General features: G+C 38.8%; 1 protein-coding gene across 9 annotated transcripts in view; it reads right to left on the bottom strand.

The window, feature by feature from the left end:
* shank1 (SH3 and multiple ankyrin repeat domains 1) overlaps nt 1-14,537 on the bottom strand; it is an 82,576-nt gene that overhangs the window by 51,590 nt on the left and 16,449 nt on the right. For all 9 annotated transcript variants that reach the window (XR_014031137.1, XR_014031138.1, XM_081379630.1 and 6 more), the window contains 7 exons: nt 8,305-8,508; nt 4,265-4,336; nt 3,981-4,089; nt 2,468-2,622; nt 2,207-2,374; nt 1,064-1,180; nt 673-750 (listed from right to left, as the gene is read on the bottom strand). Coding sequence is in view for 7 of the 9 variants with exons in the window: in XM_081379630.1 (XP_081235756.1) it covers nt 673-750; nt 1,064-1,180; nt 2,207-2,374; nt 2,468-2,622; nt 3,981-4,089; nt 4,265-4,336; nt 8,305-8,508 (903 nt within the window). In the remaining 2 variants the exon portion in view is untranslated. The remainder of the gene's footprint in view (nt 1-672; nt 751-1,063; nt 1,181-2,206; nt 2,375-2,467; nt 2,623-3,980; nt 4,090-4,264; nt 4,337-8,304; nt 8,509-14,537) is intronic.

Genomic DNA, 14,537 nt, shown 5'->3' with positions numbered 1-14,537 from the left:
TTGCATCTGTGAATGACGCACAGTGACGCAAGGCTTGGGAATAACATAATATTAAACAAACACACACACACATCCACTTTCCACCATATTAAACACAAACGCATGATCACAGCCACAGCTGGGTCTGTGGAGATGGCTGAGGTTAAGTAAAACTATTTTGGCTCGCTGCAGCTTCACTCCACCTGGGACTCGCATAGCATACAAAAATTCTCCACGATAACACTGTGCCACTAGCAACACCAGATGGAAGTGCAAAAATAAAAAAATGTGTTTACAAGCACAACAAAACATTACATTTTAAAACCTTGATCATAAAGACTCCAATAAAGAGTTTTTTTCTCCAGTTTTGCCATCAAACAGACACGTGCACCAAATAAGCTGAAAAAATTATGACATTTACATCATCTTGCACATTATAAGTATTATTATTATGCTAACGTAGAGTCATCTCTGCATATTTAACTGGAACATACATAAGAAGGATGTATTTAATATCCAAAAAATACATTCGTCACATTTAAGTTAACTTTAAGTATATAAACAGTATGAGGCTGGAAGAGTGTTTGTTGGAGTTCGGTTTTCTTTAATTACTTGGTTTAAGCTGCTAATAATATGCAGAGTGTTTAAAAACAAACCCAAACAATAACGTGCAAGTGACAGTCTAATAATTACCTGGAAGGGGGTCTGCCCACTGTTATTCTTTGTGTCCTTATTGGCTCCTCGATACAACAGAATTCGGACACAGCTCTCCTAAAAGTAGAATTAGCCAATAACAGCCACAAGACATTGAAGACATCTGATGCAGGCCATAAAATATAGTAATAACTATTCATAAAAGTTTAGCACCGCAGTAAATATACCACTTGTACACAAAATAATAATATCTTCACAGGGACCTTTAAAGCATCACTAGAAAAACCATGCTACCAGCTTTATCAGTTAGTGAAAAGCATGGCTTTAATTTTTAAGGATGAAGAGAACCAGCATAAACCAGCCTGAAAATTCATGCTGGTGTAGATTTTATTATTTGTCTTGATTTTTGTGCCTAGATCGGCAGTTATACCTTGTTATATAATGCACATATGTGCAGGGCAGTGTTTCCTGAGGCATTCTGGGATGAGGAATCCGCACCATAAAAAAGTAGGTGCTCCAAGTGTTGAGAGTTCCCATTTTGACAAGCCTGGAGAGAGGGAGAGAGAGAGAAAAAAAAGGGAAAGGAAATAGGATGGATAAAGAACAGCAAAGGATCCACAGGATCGTTCAGAGAGGAGGACAGAAAAAAAGAGAAGTGGATAGGAAGAGGCAGAAACAGTCATTTGACATGAAGGAAGAAGAGGGAGAGAAGAATAGATCTTATACATTGTCAGAACAGACACCTTTGCTAATTAACACCGCAGTGAATGTGTGAGTGAGAGGAAGAGAACGAAAGAATCAAAATAGATATGGAAATGCAGACATGCACAAAGAGAGGACAAAGACTCAGCAGAGATTCTCAACCAGTGGTACTTGAAAGAAATTTGAAATTGTCTCTGTTGCCTATATCTATGTTTGTATTATGTTCATGTTTCATTTAATTGTGTAAAATTTACAGTGAATTATACTTTTTTTTAGCTTTGATTATTATTGAATTTGAAGACTGCAATTACTTTACTTTTGGTAAACATTTAATCTGGATTTCATTCAAATACCAAGTCAAATACCCCATAAGGACTTTCTCTGAGAAAGTTTCTGAATGATTTTCCCCTGAACTTGAACTAGCTTAGGTGACAGGGAGCAGAAACTTGGTGAGTCTGTTTTTCCACCCCCTGTATGGACCCACTGTAATGCTGTATTAAAGTAATAATACCCTTAATAATATTAAAACTTACAATGCTAAATTCAATCTAATATAATATGAGTCAAAAGGAACATGTTTCTGGTTAGTGTCCGTGAAACAGTACTTGAGTCTTACAAACGAAGGTACTGTGGAGGTAACTTGAAAAAAGCTGGGACAATAAAATAATAGAAGAAAAGTTTGGGGTTTTGTTTTGTTCAATGTTTTTGAAAGAAGAATAAAAAATGTTTTATCAGCATAAGAATCACTGAAAATCTCAATTTAAGAAAATATACAAATTGTATGTTTAAAATAACACTCACTGACAATTATGAAACTGCATCTCCTGTATATATATATATCACACACAGTCTTCTCAGCATTTCTTTGTACCTGATGGGTCTCGTCCCAGCCATTCTCATCACGGAGCCCCAGCTTGGCTCTGTGGTACAGGAGGGTCTCGCAGCAGGAGGTGTCGCCCCCTATCAGCACAGTGTGGTAAAGAGGTGTGAGCCCACGGCGGTCCTTATAATCAGGAGATGCCCCCAAAGACAACAGCGTCTAAAAGAAAAGAAAAGAAAAAAAGAAACCAGGTGATTAGATTTAAATATTAATATTTAATTATGAGCATATGTGGTTTTGTATATGTGTTACCAGCAGGGCAGTGTGTCCATGTGCTCTGACAGCCTTGTGGAGAGGAGTCAAGCCATCCTTTGCCCTAAAGTCAATGTGAGCTCCACCCATCACCAGCACCCTGATGTTCTCCCCTCCGCCCGACTCAGACTGCACGGCCAGAGTGAGTGGGGTCTCTGCCACACACACACACACACACACACACACACACACACACACACACACACACGTTTACTTGACTTTATTTATCTGCCTAAATGAGGACATTGCATAGACTTCTATTGATTTTATATACAGTTAACCAACACCAACAAACATTTATTTATTTATTTATTTTTATACTCTTCTTACAAATGAAGTTTTGTCATGTTTACCTTTCTTCTGGGTACAAATTTGTCCCTACACATACAAGTACCTACACAAGTACATAAACACACCAAAGATCAATTATTTATTTATCAGGCAAATGCATAATTACAAGCAATGTGGAAGTACGTTATTCGTATATTTTTTTGTGTTGATGTGAGAAGCTGTAATGTCAGATTGAACATAGACAAACTTCTTTTCAGTCGGATCTATTTAATAAAGCAGTTGATCCATTTCACAAAGATTCTTTCACAAATCAAACTGATCCAGATCTCTTGTTCAACTCGATTCGTTTGCAGTGGTTAACAGCTTTATCATATTTTTCAGTACATTATTTAAAATGTCTCCTTTTGTGTTCTACAGAAAAAAAATAAAGTTAGGTTTGGAACAACATGAACAACATTATTTTCATTTTTGGGTAAACAATGACTTTAAATGCAACAGAATATCATAGTTTTCCAGATAAGCCCCCTAGTGGTTGCAAAGAGTGCATCAGTTCTCACTCCACATTAGCAGGGTCTGCTTTGAGAAGTGACTGTCAGCCTGGCAAGCACAACATCAACTCTGTGATAACGCAGACGACACAAACTGTGAACAACACTCAAGGTAGCCGTCTGGCACGTCACACTCTGCTGCAAACGGACACTAATATTACTCTGCATTGTCATCTGGTCCATAGAATTTCTTTCACGGCATTTCTCCATCTCACCAAAGCGCTAAAAACTTGTATTAATATGCCATAAAAGATGCTGCCCTGTTACATTCAAATTAATCAGTGGTTTTCCTTTGTTGACACGCATTGAACTGAACCACTGAGCAGCAGTAATAGCCTCATCTCATTAAACAGCCCAAAAGCAGTAATTGTGTTTTTGTTTGTTTGTTTAGGAAGCAGCCACTGAGTCTAACGTTAACCTTACGCTTTTGCTGCATAATTCAAACTCCAGATGACTTTTGTTAGAAACTGCATGGATCGCTTGAGAAGATGCAAATGTCCATTCCTGTAAACACTCATTGAATATTCATGCAGCCCTATTTCCATAAGCATATAACTTAGCATGTGTGGGCCAGTTTATGCTCTGCTGGCAGTAATTCATTATTCAGGCAGCTGCACTAATGGGAAGTTCATTAACTCTCACAGGAAGTAACAGCGCAGTGCCTGACACCTCACCTCCTGTATCAGGGTCGTGGTAGTTGGGGTCAAGTCCTTTGTCTATAAGTTTGGCTACCTTATCCGCAGCACCGGTCTGTATGTAGTCCATTAACTTCTTCAGACTGGCCTGTAGAGGGAGACACATACAACTCATGGCTCACAGCCGTTCTCGCCAGGGCCCTGAGGATAAGCTACTTGTCATATTTAACACACACACTAACACGCAAGTAGCACCCCTTGAATGTTCACTATATATTTCTGTTTGCAACCAAGAATAAGATGATTTCTGTTGCGAAGCCTACCTTAGTGTGTAGTTTGGCCAGCTGTTTCTCATCAAGATTTGTCTGTTTGTACACCCTGGTTTTGTAGCGGAACTGTGTGAAAGAAAATCAAAATTAGAGAAAGAAAGATAACCGAGAGCTTCCCAAAAAACTTCAAGGCCTTTCATCAGTTACATGTTTATAGTAATAAGGTTTTATTATTTACAGTAAAGGCAGTTTTCTGTTTTTCTTAAACAAATTATTCAGAAAATGGTACAATTCATTTATGGACACTTCCTCTCATAGTTTGGTTGTGTATATCAGATAACAGTAACTTAAACTAAAACTATTAAAAAACATTTTAGGTGATTGAAATAAAGCTGAAATAAAATGTAAATATTACATGAAAACCTTTTTAAAAAATTGGACATTTATAAATGTTGCCTTGGCAACTAATTTAAACAAATATGTTGAAGTTGAAGTACTAAAATGACTAAACTAAAATATAGAATTTTAAGCTAATTTAAAAAATAATAAATACTGTAAAGACTAGAACTAGAACAATCTTTAATGACAAAAATCATAAACTGAACAGAGAGTATATATGCAGGGGATAATTAAGATACCGCTGATGACAGTTTATAACAGAAACAAACAGGGGCATAATCAGAAACCAAGGAAACCAAAAACTAAACAGAGTAGGGAAACAGTCCATAGTCGTGACAGTACTCCCCCCTCCTGGAAGGTGCGTCCTCATGCTGTAACTGATAGTTCGAGTGTGGAGGGAGGGAGTGGCTTTGGAGGAGGGTGTGGAGCTGGTGGTGGACAGGGATGAGGAGCAGGAGGAAGCGAGAAATACCATGGTGGAGCTGACGGCAGGAGGAGCCAGGGTGGAGCTTTGGCTGAATCCCCAGGCGGAACCCGGAGACTGGCGGCTGGAGGTGGAGCCAGGGTGCATGGAGAAACCGACGGACCAGGGCGACATCCACAGCCCGGAAGCCCAAGGTGGAGCTGCTGGCTCACAAGACCGAGGCAGAGACGGGGGCTTGGCAGGGTGACGATGGAGGGAGTGAGGATGACGGGGAAGCTAGAGGGAAGGAGAAGCCTGGTGGAGCCAAAGGGGTGGAGGGTCGAGGCGCAGCCAGAGACCCTGAATTCCGTGGCAGAGCGACAACTGACTGAGGCTGAGCTGGAGGGACGAGGGAACCCGGAGGAGTCTTAGGCCGTGTGTCCACCAAAGCATTTTTAGCCAGCTGAAAACGCTAGGCGCTCTGCTGAAAACGCCAAGCTGTGGGCAGTTTGGTAGCGCAGCATTTTTTTTCAGTTGAGACACTTTGCTTGTTATGATACGGAATATCTGTGAAAGTGTTACTAGTATCTCATTTCACACATATTTTGTTTCTGTGTTGATTCTATAATAAAATATCGATACAATGTAACATTTTCTCTGGCTCTTGTTTTAAATTATTTTGTTCCGTTATTATGCTTGTTGTTGTCGTCTGTTGACGCTGTACAAGCAGAATGTGGCAGTTGGTCGGTGTGGTATTAAGGCCCTTTCACACCGGATGCGTAACGAAAAAGCGAAACGAAAAAGCGAATAGTTTGTGTGCGAATAGTTCGCATCAAAACCATTCACATCAGCCGCGACGCGAATTTGCGACGTTTGTGACGTTCAGAGAGCTTCAACATTCCAAAACTTTCGCGCGAATCGCGCCGACAGCTGAGAAAACATGGACACTTCATCATCATCATCCAGTCATAGTCATAGCATCCAGTGAAGACGAGCTTTTCATTTTATTTAAAAGACAGAAAAGAAGGTTTTGGGTGCAGCCAATCTTACAGAACAGAGAGTCTGAAGGGGAGTATGCTTATGTGCACAGTTTTTTTTGCGTCTTCAACTAAACACAGTTCGTTTTGTAATGTAAATACACATTACATGTAACACACGACGTAAGTAAGTTAAAAATCATTCGACTAGAAACTGTAGATATCAAAGAATGTAAAAGCAGCCCTAAATAGTCTCACTACATTTTGTTACGTGTTCAAAGTAAACACGGTCTCTGTCTCTATTTTTGACGATAATAGTGTTAGCTTTCTATCCCAAATGTAGTTTAGCCTGCTAGCCTACACAGCACAGGACTATACAACGACTAAAACTATCACACAGTATACTCACAGTCAAGATAACCGAGTTGGTTGGCAATGCTACGCCACACATTGTCTTTCAAATCGTTGTCCTTGTAGTATGTGATTGGCTGAAGCCTTTTCTGTCGCAGCAAAAGTAAAAAAAAATCGACATCGAAGCGAAAAAAATAAAAGTCGTTTTTTCGCCGCAGCACATTCGCGTTCGGTGTGGAAGCACTCATTACACAAACAGCTGATCAAAAAATAAACCCATCGCGCGAATTATTCGTGCGTCAAAATCGCGTCCAGTGTGAAAGGGCCTTTAGTCCCGCCTTTCCTCCACTGTGATTGGACGGCTTGATAAAAAGTGACAGTGATGAGCGCTGCGTTTTACCCAAAGTTTAACATTCTTCAACTCTCGGCGACCAGTAAAAACATCGCGCACTCAGCGCTTCAGCGTGAAAAAAAACGCTCAGCGCCTTGTTACGCTCATGGCATTTTAAAAACGTGGCGCTCCCATTGAAAACAATTGAAACCCACTGAGTTAGGGGTAGGTAGCAGGACAACACCAGTGGAGCCGACGGATCCAGGGGACGTAACCAGTGGAGGAGATGGGACCAGGAAGACGGGCGGGAACATCGGAGAAGGAATATTTCTGGACAGGTCCGGAGCATCCAGATAGCCGGACTGGACTGGAGGAGAAGGCGCCGATTTGAAGGTGGGGACTCAGGAGGGAACTGGATCCGAGGACTACAGATCTATAAGGCAGAGGTCCGCTCCTGGCTCTGGGAACGGACTCGATGGCTGTCTCTGGCTCGCAGATGAGGATATGGGAACGATAATCAAACATAGATGGAGTAGATCGAGTCCATCATCACCCCAAAAGCTTCATAGTCCTATAGCTCGTCCTGGGTCGATTTTACATTCAGTAATGTTAGGCAGTTTTGATTTATATGCTGTTTGATCGTGTTGATGATCAAATTACATATGTATCTGCTAACATATGCTATCACTTTTTTCTGCTTCTTCTTTACATCTCTTCTGATCTGCAGATTCAGTACTCTTTCAGAAGATGCATAATAGCACCCCCTACCTTATAACAGTGAAACATGGAGAGTCAGAAATTTCCGTCAATGGCGGGGAAAGAGTAAAAGACAAACACTCAGGAGAACAATGGAAACACAACCGTAGAAGTAAACATAAACAATAATTAACAAAGGACTAAACTGAACAGAGAGTATATATGCAGGGGATAATCAGGAACTACATAATCTACAGCTGATGATAATTAATCACAGAAACAAACAGGGACATGATCAGAAACCAAGGAAACCGAAACTAAATAGGGAAATAGGAACTGAAGGAAACAGAACAGAATATCAAAATACTAAATAACACTAAAATAACTTATTTTGCATCAACCTCAAGGTATCAAAGTATCAAGCATTGCAACTGAACTTGCAGAAACATTGAAAAAACTAAATTAAGTTGTTAATCATATTCTGTAATGAATTGTTGTTAAAAAGTATGGCTTTTAAATAGATTTATGGAAGAGGTGTCATTATTTATAGGCCCTGGTAGTAGCATTTGGTATCAAATTGAAAAGAAAATATCAACTTCAAATGAATAGGGTTTGGCTTCTTGTGAATTAATTAAACTTTGAGTTGACTATTGTTGTATAATAGTAATTACCCTGTGCTCTATAAAAAAACAAAAAACAAAAAACAAAAAAAAAAACATTTTAATCTTTTTCAGTGCAAGACAAATCTCCAGTTAACCATATCAGGGTTATCAGGATTCACAGTTACCAGAGAAGCCGCTTAAAGAATTATCATCACCTAGGCAACAAACAATTTGAAGCAGCAGTTTCCTAGCACCAACATTAACATTCAATTATGGAACAAACAAAAGTAAACAAAAAATGACTAAAATGAAGAGGAGAATAAAAGGAAGGGTACCTCCAGGTAGGGTACTCCTTTCTCAAAGGACTGTGGGTACTCGCGGAGCGGCCTCTCTTCCTCCAGGAACTTGGCATCGTGCCCATCAGTAGCAGGTTGGAAAAGGCCATAGTTTAAAACATCTCTTAGGGATTCGGTTAGACTACACAACACCTGCTGCTTCGCCTTCCATACGGTTGCATCAGGGTTGAACCTCAGACACTTCTACAGAGACAGATGGGGAAAAAAGACTGTTAGATAAACTAAATGATTCAGCTATTTGCATTTTATTATATTATATTAACATAATATACTATAATAATATTACATTTCAATTTTAAATATTTGTATTTATATATAGACACTACTGTTCAAAGATTTGGGGTTGATTGGATTTTTTTATTGTTTTTGAAAGATGTCTCTGATTATTTGATACTTAATACAGTGCAAACAGTAATATTGTGAAATATTATTACAATTTAATGGTTTTCTATAGTAATATATTTTAAAATGACATTTATTCCTGTGATGTCAAAGCTGAATTTTCAGCATTCAGACTTCAGTGTCGCATGATCCTTCAGAAATCATTCTAGTATTGATGATTTGCTGTTGCTGAAAAAAATCTGAATTATTATCTATCTTGAAAACAGTTGTGCTGCTTAATATTTTTGTGGAAACCATGAAAATACAGAAAATACTTTTTTTTTCTTCAGGATTCTTTGATGAACAAAGTTCAAAAGAACAGCATTTATTTGAAATATTTTGTAACTTTCCTAATGTCTTTACTGTCACTTTTGATCAATTTAATGCATCCTTGAACAATACAAATTTTAATTTATTTTAAAAAAATCACAACAAACATTTGAACAAATGTATTGTATTTTTTAAATTATAATTAAGTTTTTATTTTGATATATTTCACATTTTTATTACATATTAATAAATATACTTCTTTTTTCATTAATTAATAATAACTACAAAAATTGGGCTCTATTAATCCCTATTGACCCTGAAGAGGGGGGGGGGGACAGTTCTTTCCAGTGTGCACTAGAGGGAGACATTGTGATTCACTCAGTTGAAACAGCACTGCTTGTAGGATTAGCCAACCCCTGACCAGCAATTGGCCATCAGTTCATTAACATCTCAACAGTTCATTTGAGTCTTTAGTCACACTGGTAGTGCTAAATGGGAATGCGAATTGATTAATTAGCCTGTAGTAATAGCGATAATTAATAGCCTGCTCAGGTGCCGTAATAGTTGATTATTAGGAATGTCAGGAATTCCGCACGGTTCTTGCTATGACATTGCCTAAAACTCCTTGCAGCCTCCTAGCTTGAGCACTAGCTCCCGGCTAAGGGACATGTTAGCTTCAAGCTGCTCTGGCTGGATTTTAGGACAGCAGCACTGTTCCAGGAACTGTGAAAATGGAACAGCCCTGCAGCGGGGTGCTTGAATCAAATCCCATCCTCTGACCTTGAGGAGTTGCTGTGATTGGTCCATGCATGTGTTTAGGGTTTAAGTCTGGAACAGTCAGTATCCTACTTTCTCTACCATGTTCCTCTTGAATGTGTGTGTGTGTACATTCAGTAGCACAGAGAAGTGTGAAATTTCTTCCTCCCTCTGTTATTCAGTCTCTCACTTTGCGCACAGCCAATCCCCATCACCATGGCAACCAGTTCATTAGTGGAGCAAGCTGCAGGTTGCCATAGAAACATCTCAGCAGTCCCTTGGTGCGCTATGGTATGGTGTGCGTGTTTCAGTGTGACCTGACGGCGTGTATGTGCACTGGTTGGGGGGTTCTGCTCGAGAGAGGTCATAGGTTTAGTGGATGACTTCACAAACAATTTGGAGTATCAAGACATGTCAAGATCACTCAAATGTCATAGTGAAACATCTTGCATATGCAAGGATATGCGTAAAGGAATAGCTTGCCTAAAAATGAAAATGTCGTCATCATTTCTACACCCTCATGCCTTTTGAAACCCATAAGACTTTCTTTCTGTGCAAGTCAAAAGATGATGGCTGCGTCCAAAATTGCATACTCTCTTGAGTAGGTAATTATTTTGAATAAGTAATTACTTCACGGCCGCAAAAAAGTATGTTCTATATAGTTTGCATGTGTGTAGTAGGAATGTAATCTGGACGTACTACATTCGCCATGTTGTCATTATCATGTGACCTACCAGCGTCAGTTACTTCACTTACATTCACAAATTCTCTCCCATGGCCTCATGGGATAGTAAAGTGTCCATCAAATGCACACTTCATAATCTCGCCAGAAGAAGTAGGTCATCTGGGTACTTTTTGTCTACTGTTTTTTTGAGTAGGCTACTGTGAATTCGGACACTTCTTTTGTCACATACTGTTTTTCACCTACTATATAGTATGTCATGTGCAAAACTATCATATGGCTTCAGACATAGAATATAGCACACAAGTCCTTTGGGCTACTTTTATGGTGCTTTATTTATTTATTTAATTTTTGGCACTGGACACCCCCTAGTTCCCATCCACTTTCAATGAATGGAAAAAAGCAGTGTGAACATTCTTCACAACATCTCCTTGCGTTTTCCATGGAAGAATAAAAGCCGTACGGGAGTGAAACAAAATGAGGGTTAGTAAATAATGACAGAATTTTCATTTTTGAGTAAACTACCCTTTTAACACTACGCACACAATGCAAATGCTTTTTTTTTTTTTTTTTAAAGGCACACAACACAGATGCAGATGTGAGTTCATTTGTACCCTTGTGAATAATTTTGTTGGAATGATGATAATCAACCCAGAAAATGATTTATTATAATGATATCTAATTATAGTAATTTAGTGTTAATCTAAGAGCTATTATTTTCAGATCCAAACCACAGCCTTCTTCATAATACTGTCCTCTTTTTTTCCACTGACAATAAGCGTGACATCCTGTGTTAAGGAACAATTTATAGATAAAGGTTCTAAGCAGATTATTTAATTAAACAAAATGTACCTAAATGTCCTTGCTTGCATCTCCTGGTCTAAATGGTTTGTTGATAAAGATTCTGTTTAAGAGCTACATCTCTCCCTCACTTTTCCCTCTTTTGCCTTTTTCATACATGTTTTTCTCTGTTCTTTTTTCTGTTTTGAATCCATTACTTTGATTCCTATTCTTTCCCTCTATACTCTATCTCATTAAGCTTAATTGGTTTCAAGACGTACAACATTCAGTTAAAGTTAAGCTCCAGGGTCACATATACATACATGAACAAAATAATATTTTTTGCAATTTTTACTGTCAGAGCGACAAATGAGTCTTTATCAAATAGCAATCAGGCAAGAATATGCTCATGTTAGGACAGATTTGCTAACGTGACCCTTACAAAAAAATGCACATAATTGTGTTTAGTTGTCCCACATTATGTATTAGATTAGCCTGATTCAAACTACATTAATGATTCAGGGGGCTAAGCTCCCTACAAAATGCGTATAATATACAGAAGAGAAAAGTGCCAACATTTGCTGCTGTAATATATATTTTCCTTACTCTGGATAAGTCTGAACTACAGAAATCCAGTGTGTAGTTGTAGGAAAAATTATTTAAATATATACATGTAGATGTACTGTAGGGTTAAAATTTTCATAAAATTTAATCATATCGACAATAGACAAACATAACTTTTGCTTAAACAAACAACACTGGAACACACTATGTAAACATTCAGAGTGCAGGGTGAAAAAAAGTAAGAATAGATTTAATAATAATGGATTAATAATGGATTTAATAATAACAATTTCGGTCGAATCCTTTGCCAGCAATAACCTCCACCAAACATTTCCTGCAATTGCGGCTCAGACTCGCAGGAGGTCAAGAGGAATTCTGCACTATTCTGCTTTACAAAACTGTTTCAGCTCTGCAATAATCTTGGGATGTCATGAGTGAGTCGCACTCCTATAGTCATTCCAAAACATCTCAGTTGAGTTGAGGTCAGGACTGGGCCTCTTGAAGTCAATTCTGTTGAAATACTTGTTGAATCAACATCTGAAAACTCAAAAAAGGTTGAAAAAATGGGCAGCTCTGAACGACATCTCAAAATCCGTGAATAATTACATGACATTCAGTAAAGATATATGGAAACTTGGTTGTTGTTGTTTTTTTGCAACTGTGATATGAGTAACTGAGCTAATCATGGAGAGACCACAATTTCAATATTATCATAAAAATATGCTCAAAAAAAGTAACTACAGTGGGGAGAACAAGTATTTGATACACTGCCGATTTTGCAGGTTTTCCCACTTACAAAGCATGTAGAGGTCTGTCATTTTTATCATAGGTACACTTCAACTTTGAGAGACGGAATCTAAAATCAAAAAAGAAAAATCAAGAAAATCACATTGTATGATTTTTTTATAATTAATTTGCATTTTATTGCATGACATAAGTATTTGATCACCTACCAACCAGTAAGAATTCCGACTCTCACAGACCTGTTAGTTTTTCTTTAAGAAGCCCTCTTGTTCTCCACTCATTACCTATATTAACTGCACCTGTTTGAACTTGTTAACTGTATAAAAGAAACCTGTCCACACACTCAATCAAACAGACTCCAACCTCTCCACAATGGCCAAGACCAGAGAGCTGTGTAAGGACATCAGGGATAAAATTGTACACCTGCACAAGGCTGGGATGGGCTACAGGACAATAGGCAAGCAGCTTGGTGAGAAGGCAACAACTGTTGGCGCAATTATTAGAAAATGGAAGAAGTTCAAGATGACGGTCAATCTCCCTCGGTCTGGGGCATCATGCAAGATCTCACCTCGTGGGGCATCAATGATCATGAGGAAGGTGAGGGATCAGCCCAAAACTACACGGCAGGACCTGGTCAATGACCTGAAGAGAGCTGGCACCACAGTCTCAAAGAAAACCATTAGTAACACACTACGCCGTCATGGATTAAAATCCTGCAGCGCACGCAAGGTCCCCCTGCTCAAGCCAGCGCATGTCCAGGCCCGTCTGAAGTTTGCCAATGACCATCTAGATGATCCAGAGGAGGAATGGGAGAAGGTCATGTGGTCTGATGAGACAAAAATAGAGCCTTTTGGTCTAAACTCCACCCGCCGTGTTTGGAGGAAGAAGAAGGATGAGTACAACCCCAAGAACACCATCCCAACTGTAAAGCATGGAGGTGGAAACATCATTCTTTGGGGATGCTTTTCTGCAAAGGGGACAGGACGACTGCACCGTATTGAGGGGAGGATGGATGGGGCCATGTATCGCAAGATCTTGGCCAACAACCTCCTTCCCTCAGTAAGAGCATTGAAGATGGGTCGTGGCTGGGTCTTCCAGCATGACAACGACCTGAAACACACAGCCAGGGCAAATAAGGAGTGGCTCCGTAAGAAGCATCTCAAGCCCCGAAACCTGAAGGATCTGGAGAAGGTCTGTATGGAGGAGTGGGTCAAAATCCCTGCTGCAGTGTGCGCAAACTTGGTCAAGAACTACAGGAAACGTATGATCTCTGTAATTGCAAACAAAGGTTTCTGTACCAAATATTAAGTTCTGCTTTTCTGATACTTATGTCATGCAATAAAATGTAAATTAATTACTTAAAAATCATACAATGTTGGATTTTTGTTTTAGATTCTGTCACTCACAGTTGAGGAGTACCTATGATAAAAATTACAGACTTCTACATGCTTTGTAAGTGGGAAAACATGCAAAATCGGCAGTGTATCAAATACTTGTTCTCCCCTCTGTATCCCCAATGATAAAGAAGGAAACCATTGCTGTAATTTGAAACGGTCTAATGTATGTAAATGTTACATTATGTTATTGGGTCATTCCGCGTCAAATCAACCAGAGGTCCCTGGCTCAAATTTTGTTAATATTTTTTTCTGTAGAAAGACAAACATAAATAGTGATGAAAGCCCAAATATTAAATGTCTCAGATGTATATTCATTATTTTGTAGAGGGGGGTCAAAATGACAATTTTCACTTGAGATTGAGACAAATTAGAGGGGTGTAAAAATGACTTTAGAAAGACGGCAGCATCATTATTTTATTTTTACACAGAGATTGGTAGGTATATTAGTAAAATATGTTGACTTTAACAATGTTTGTTTCAGTATACAGTATACCAACGGTGACAGTTCAAAAATGGCAAAAAGCAATTGTGAAGGCCCTCGACAGTTCAATCGCAGAGATATGGAAATCTTAATATGGCTCTGTGAGTAAATTGGTCAATTGTAAACATTTTCAGTGGTCAAAAACCAAATGTGGATC

Source organism: Scardinius erythrophthalmus (assembly GCF_964197995.2).
Source record: "Scardinius erythrophthalmus genome assembly, chromosome: 1".
In the NCBI taxonomy this organism is placed as follows: Eukaryota; Metazoa; Chordata; class Actinopteri; order Cypriniformes; family Leuciscidae; genus Scardinius; species Scardinius erythrophthalmus.
Note: the sequence above shows the minus strand (reverse complement) of the source record. Positions and strands in the feature narration are given on the sequence as shown.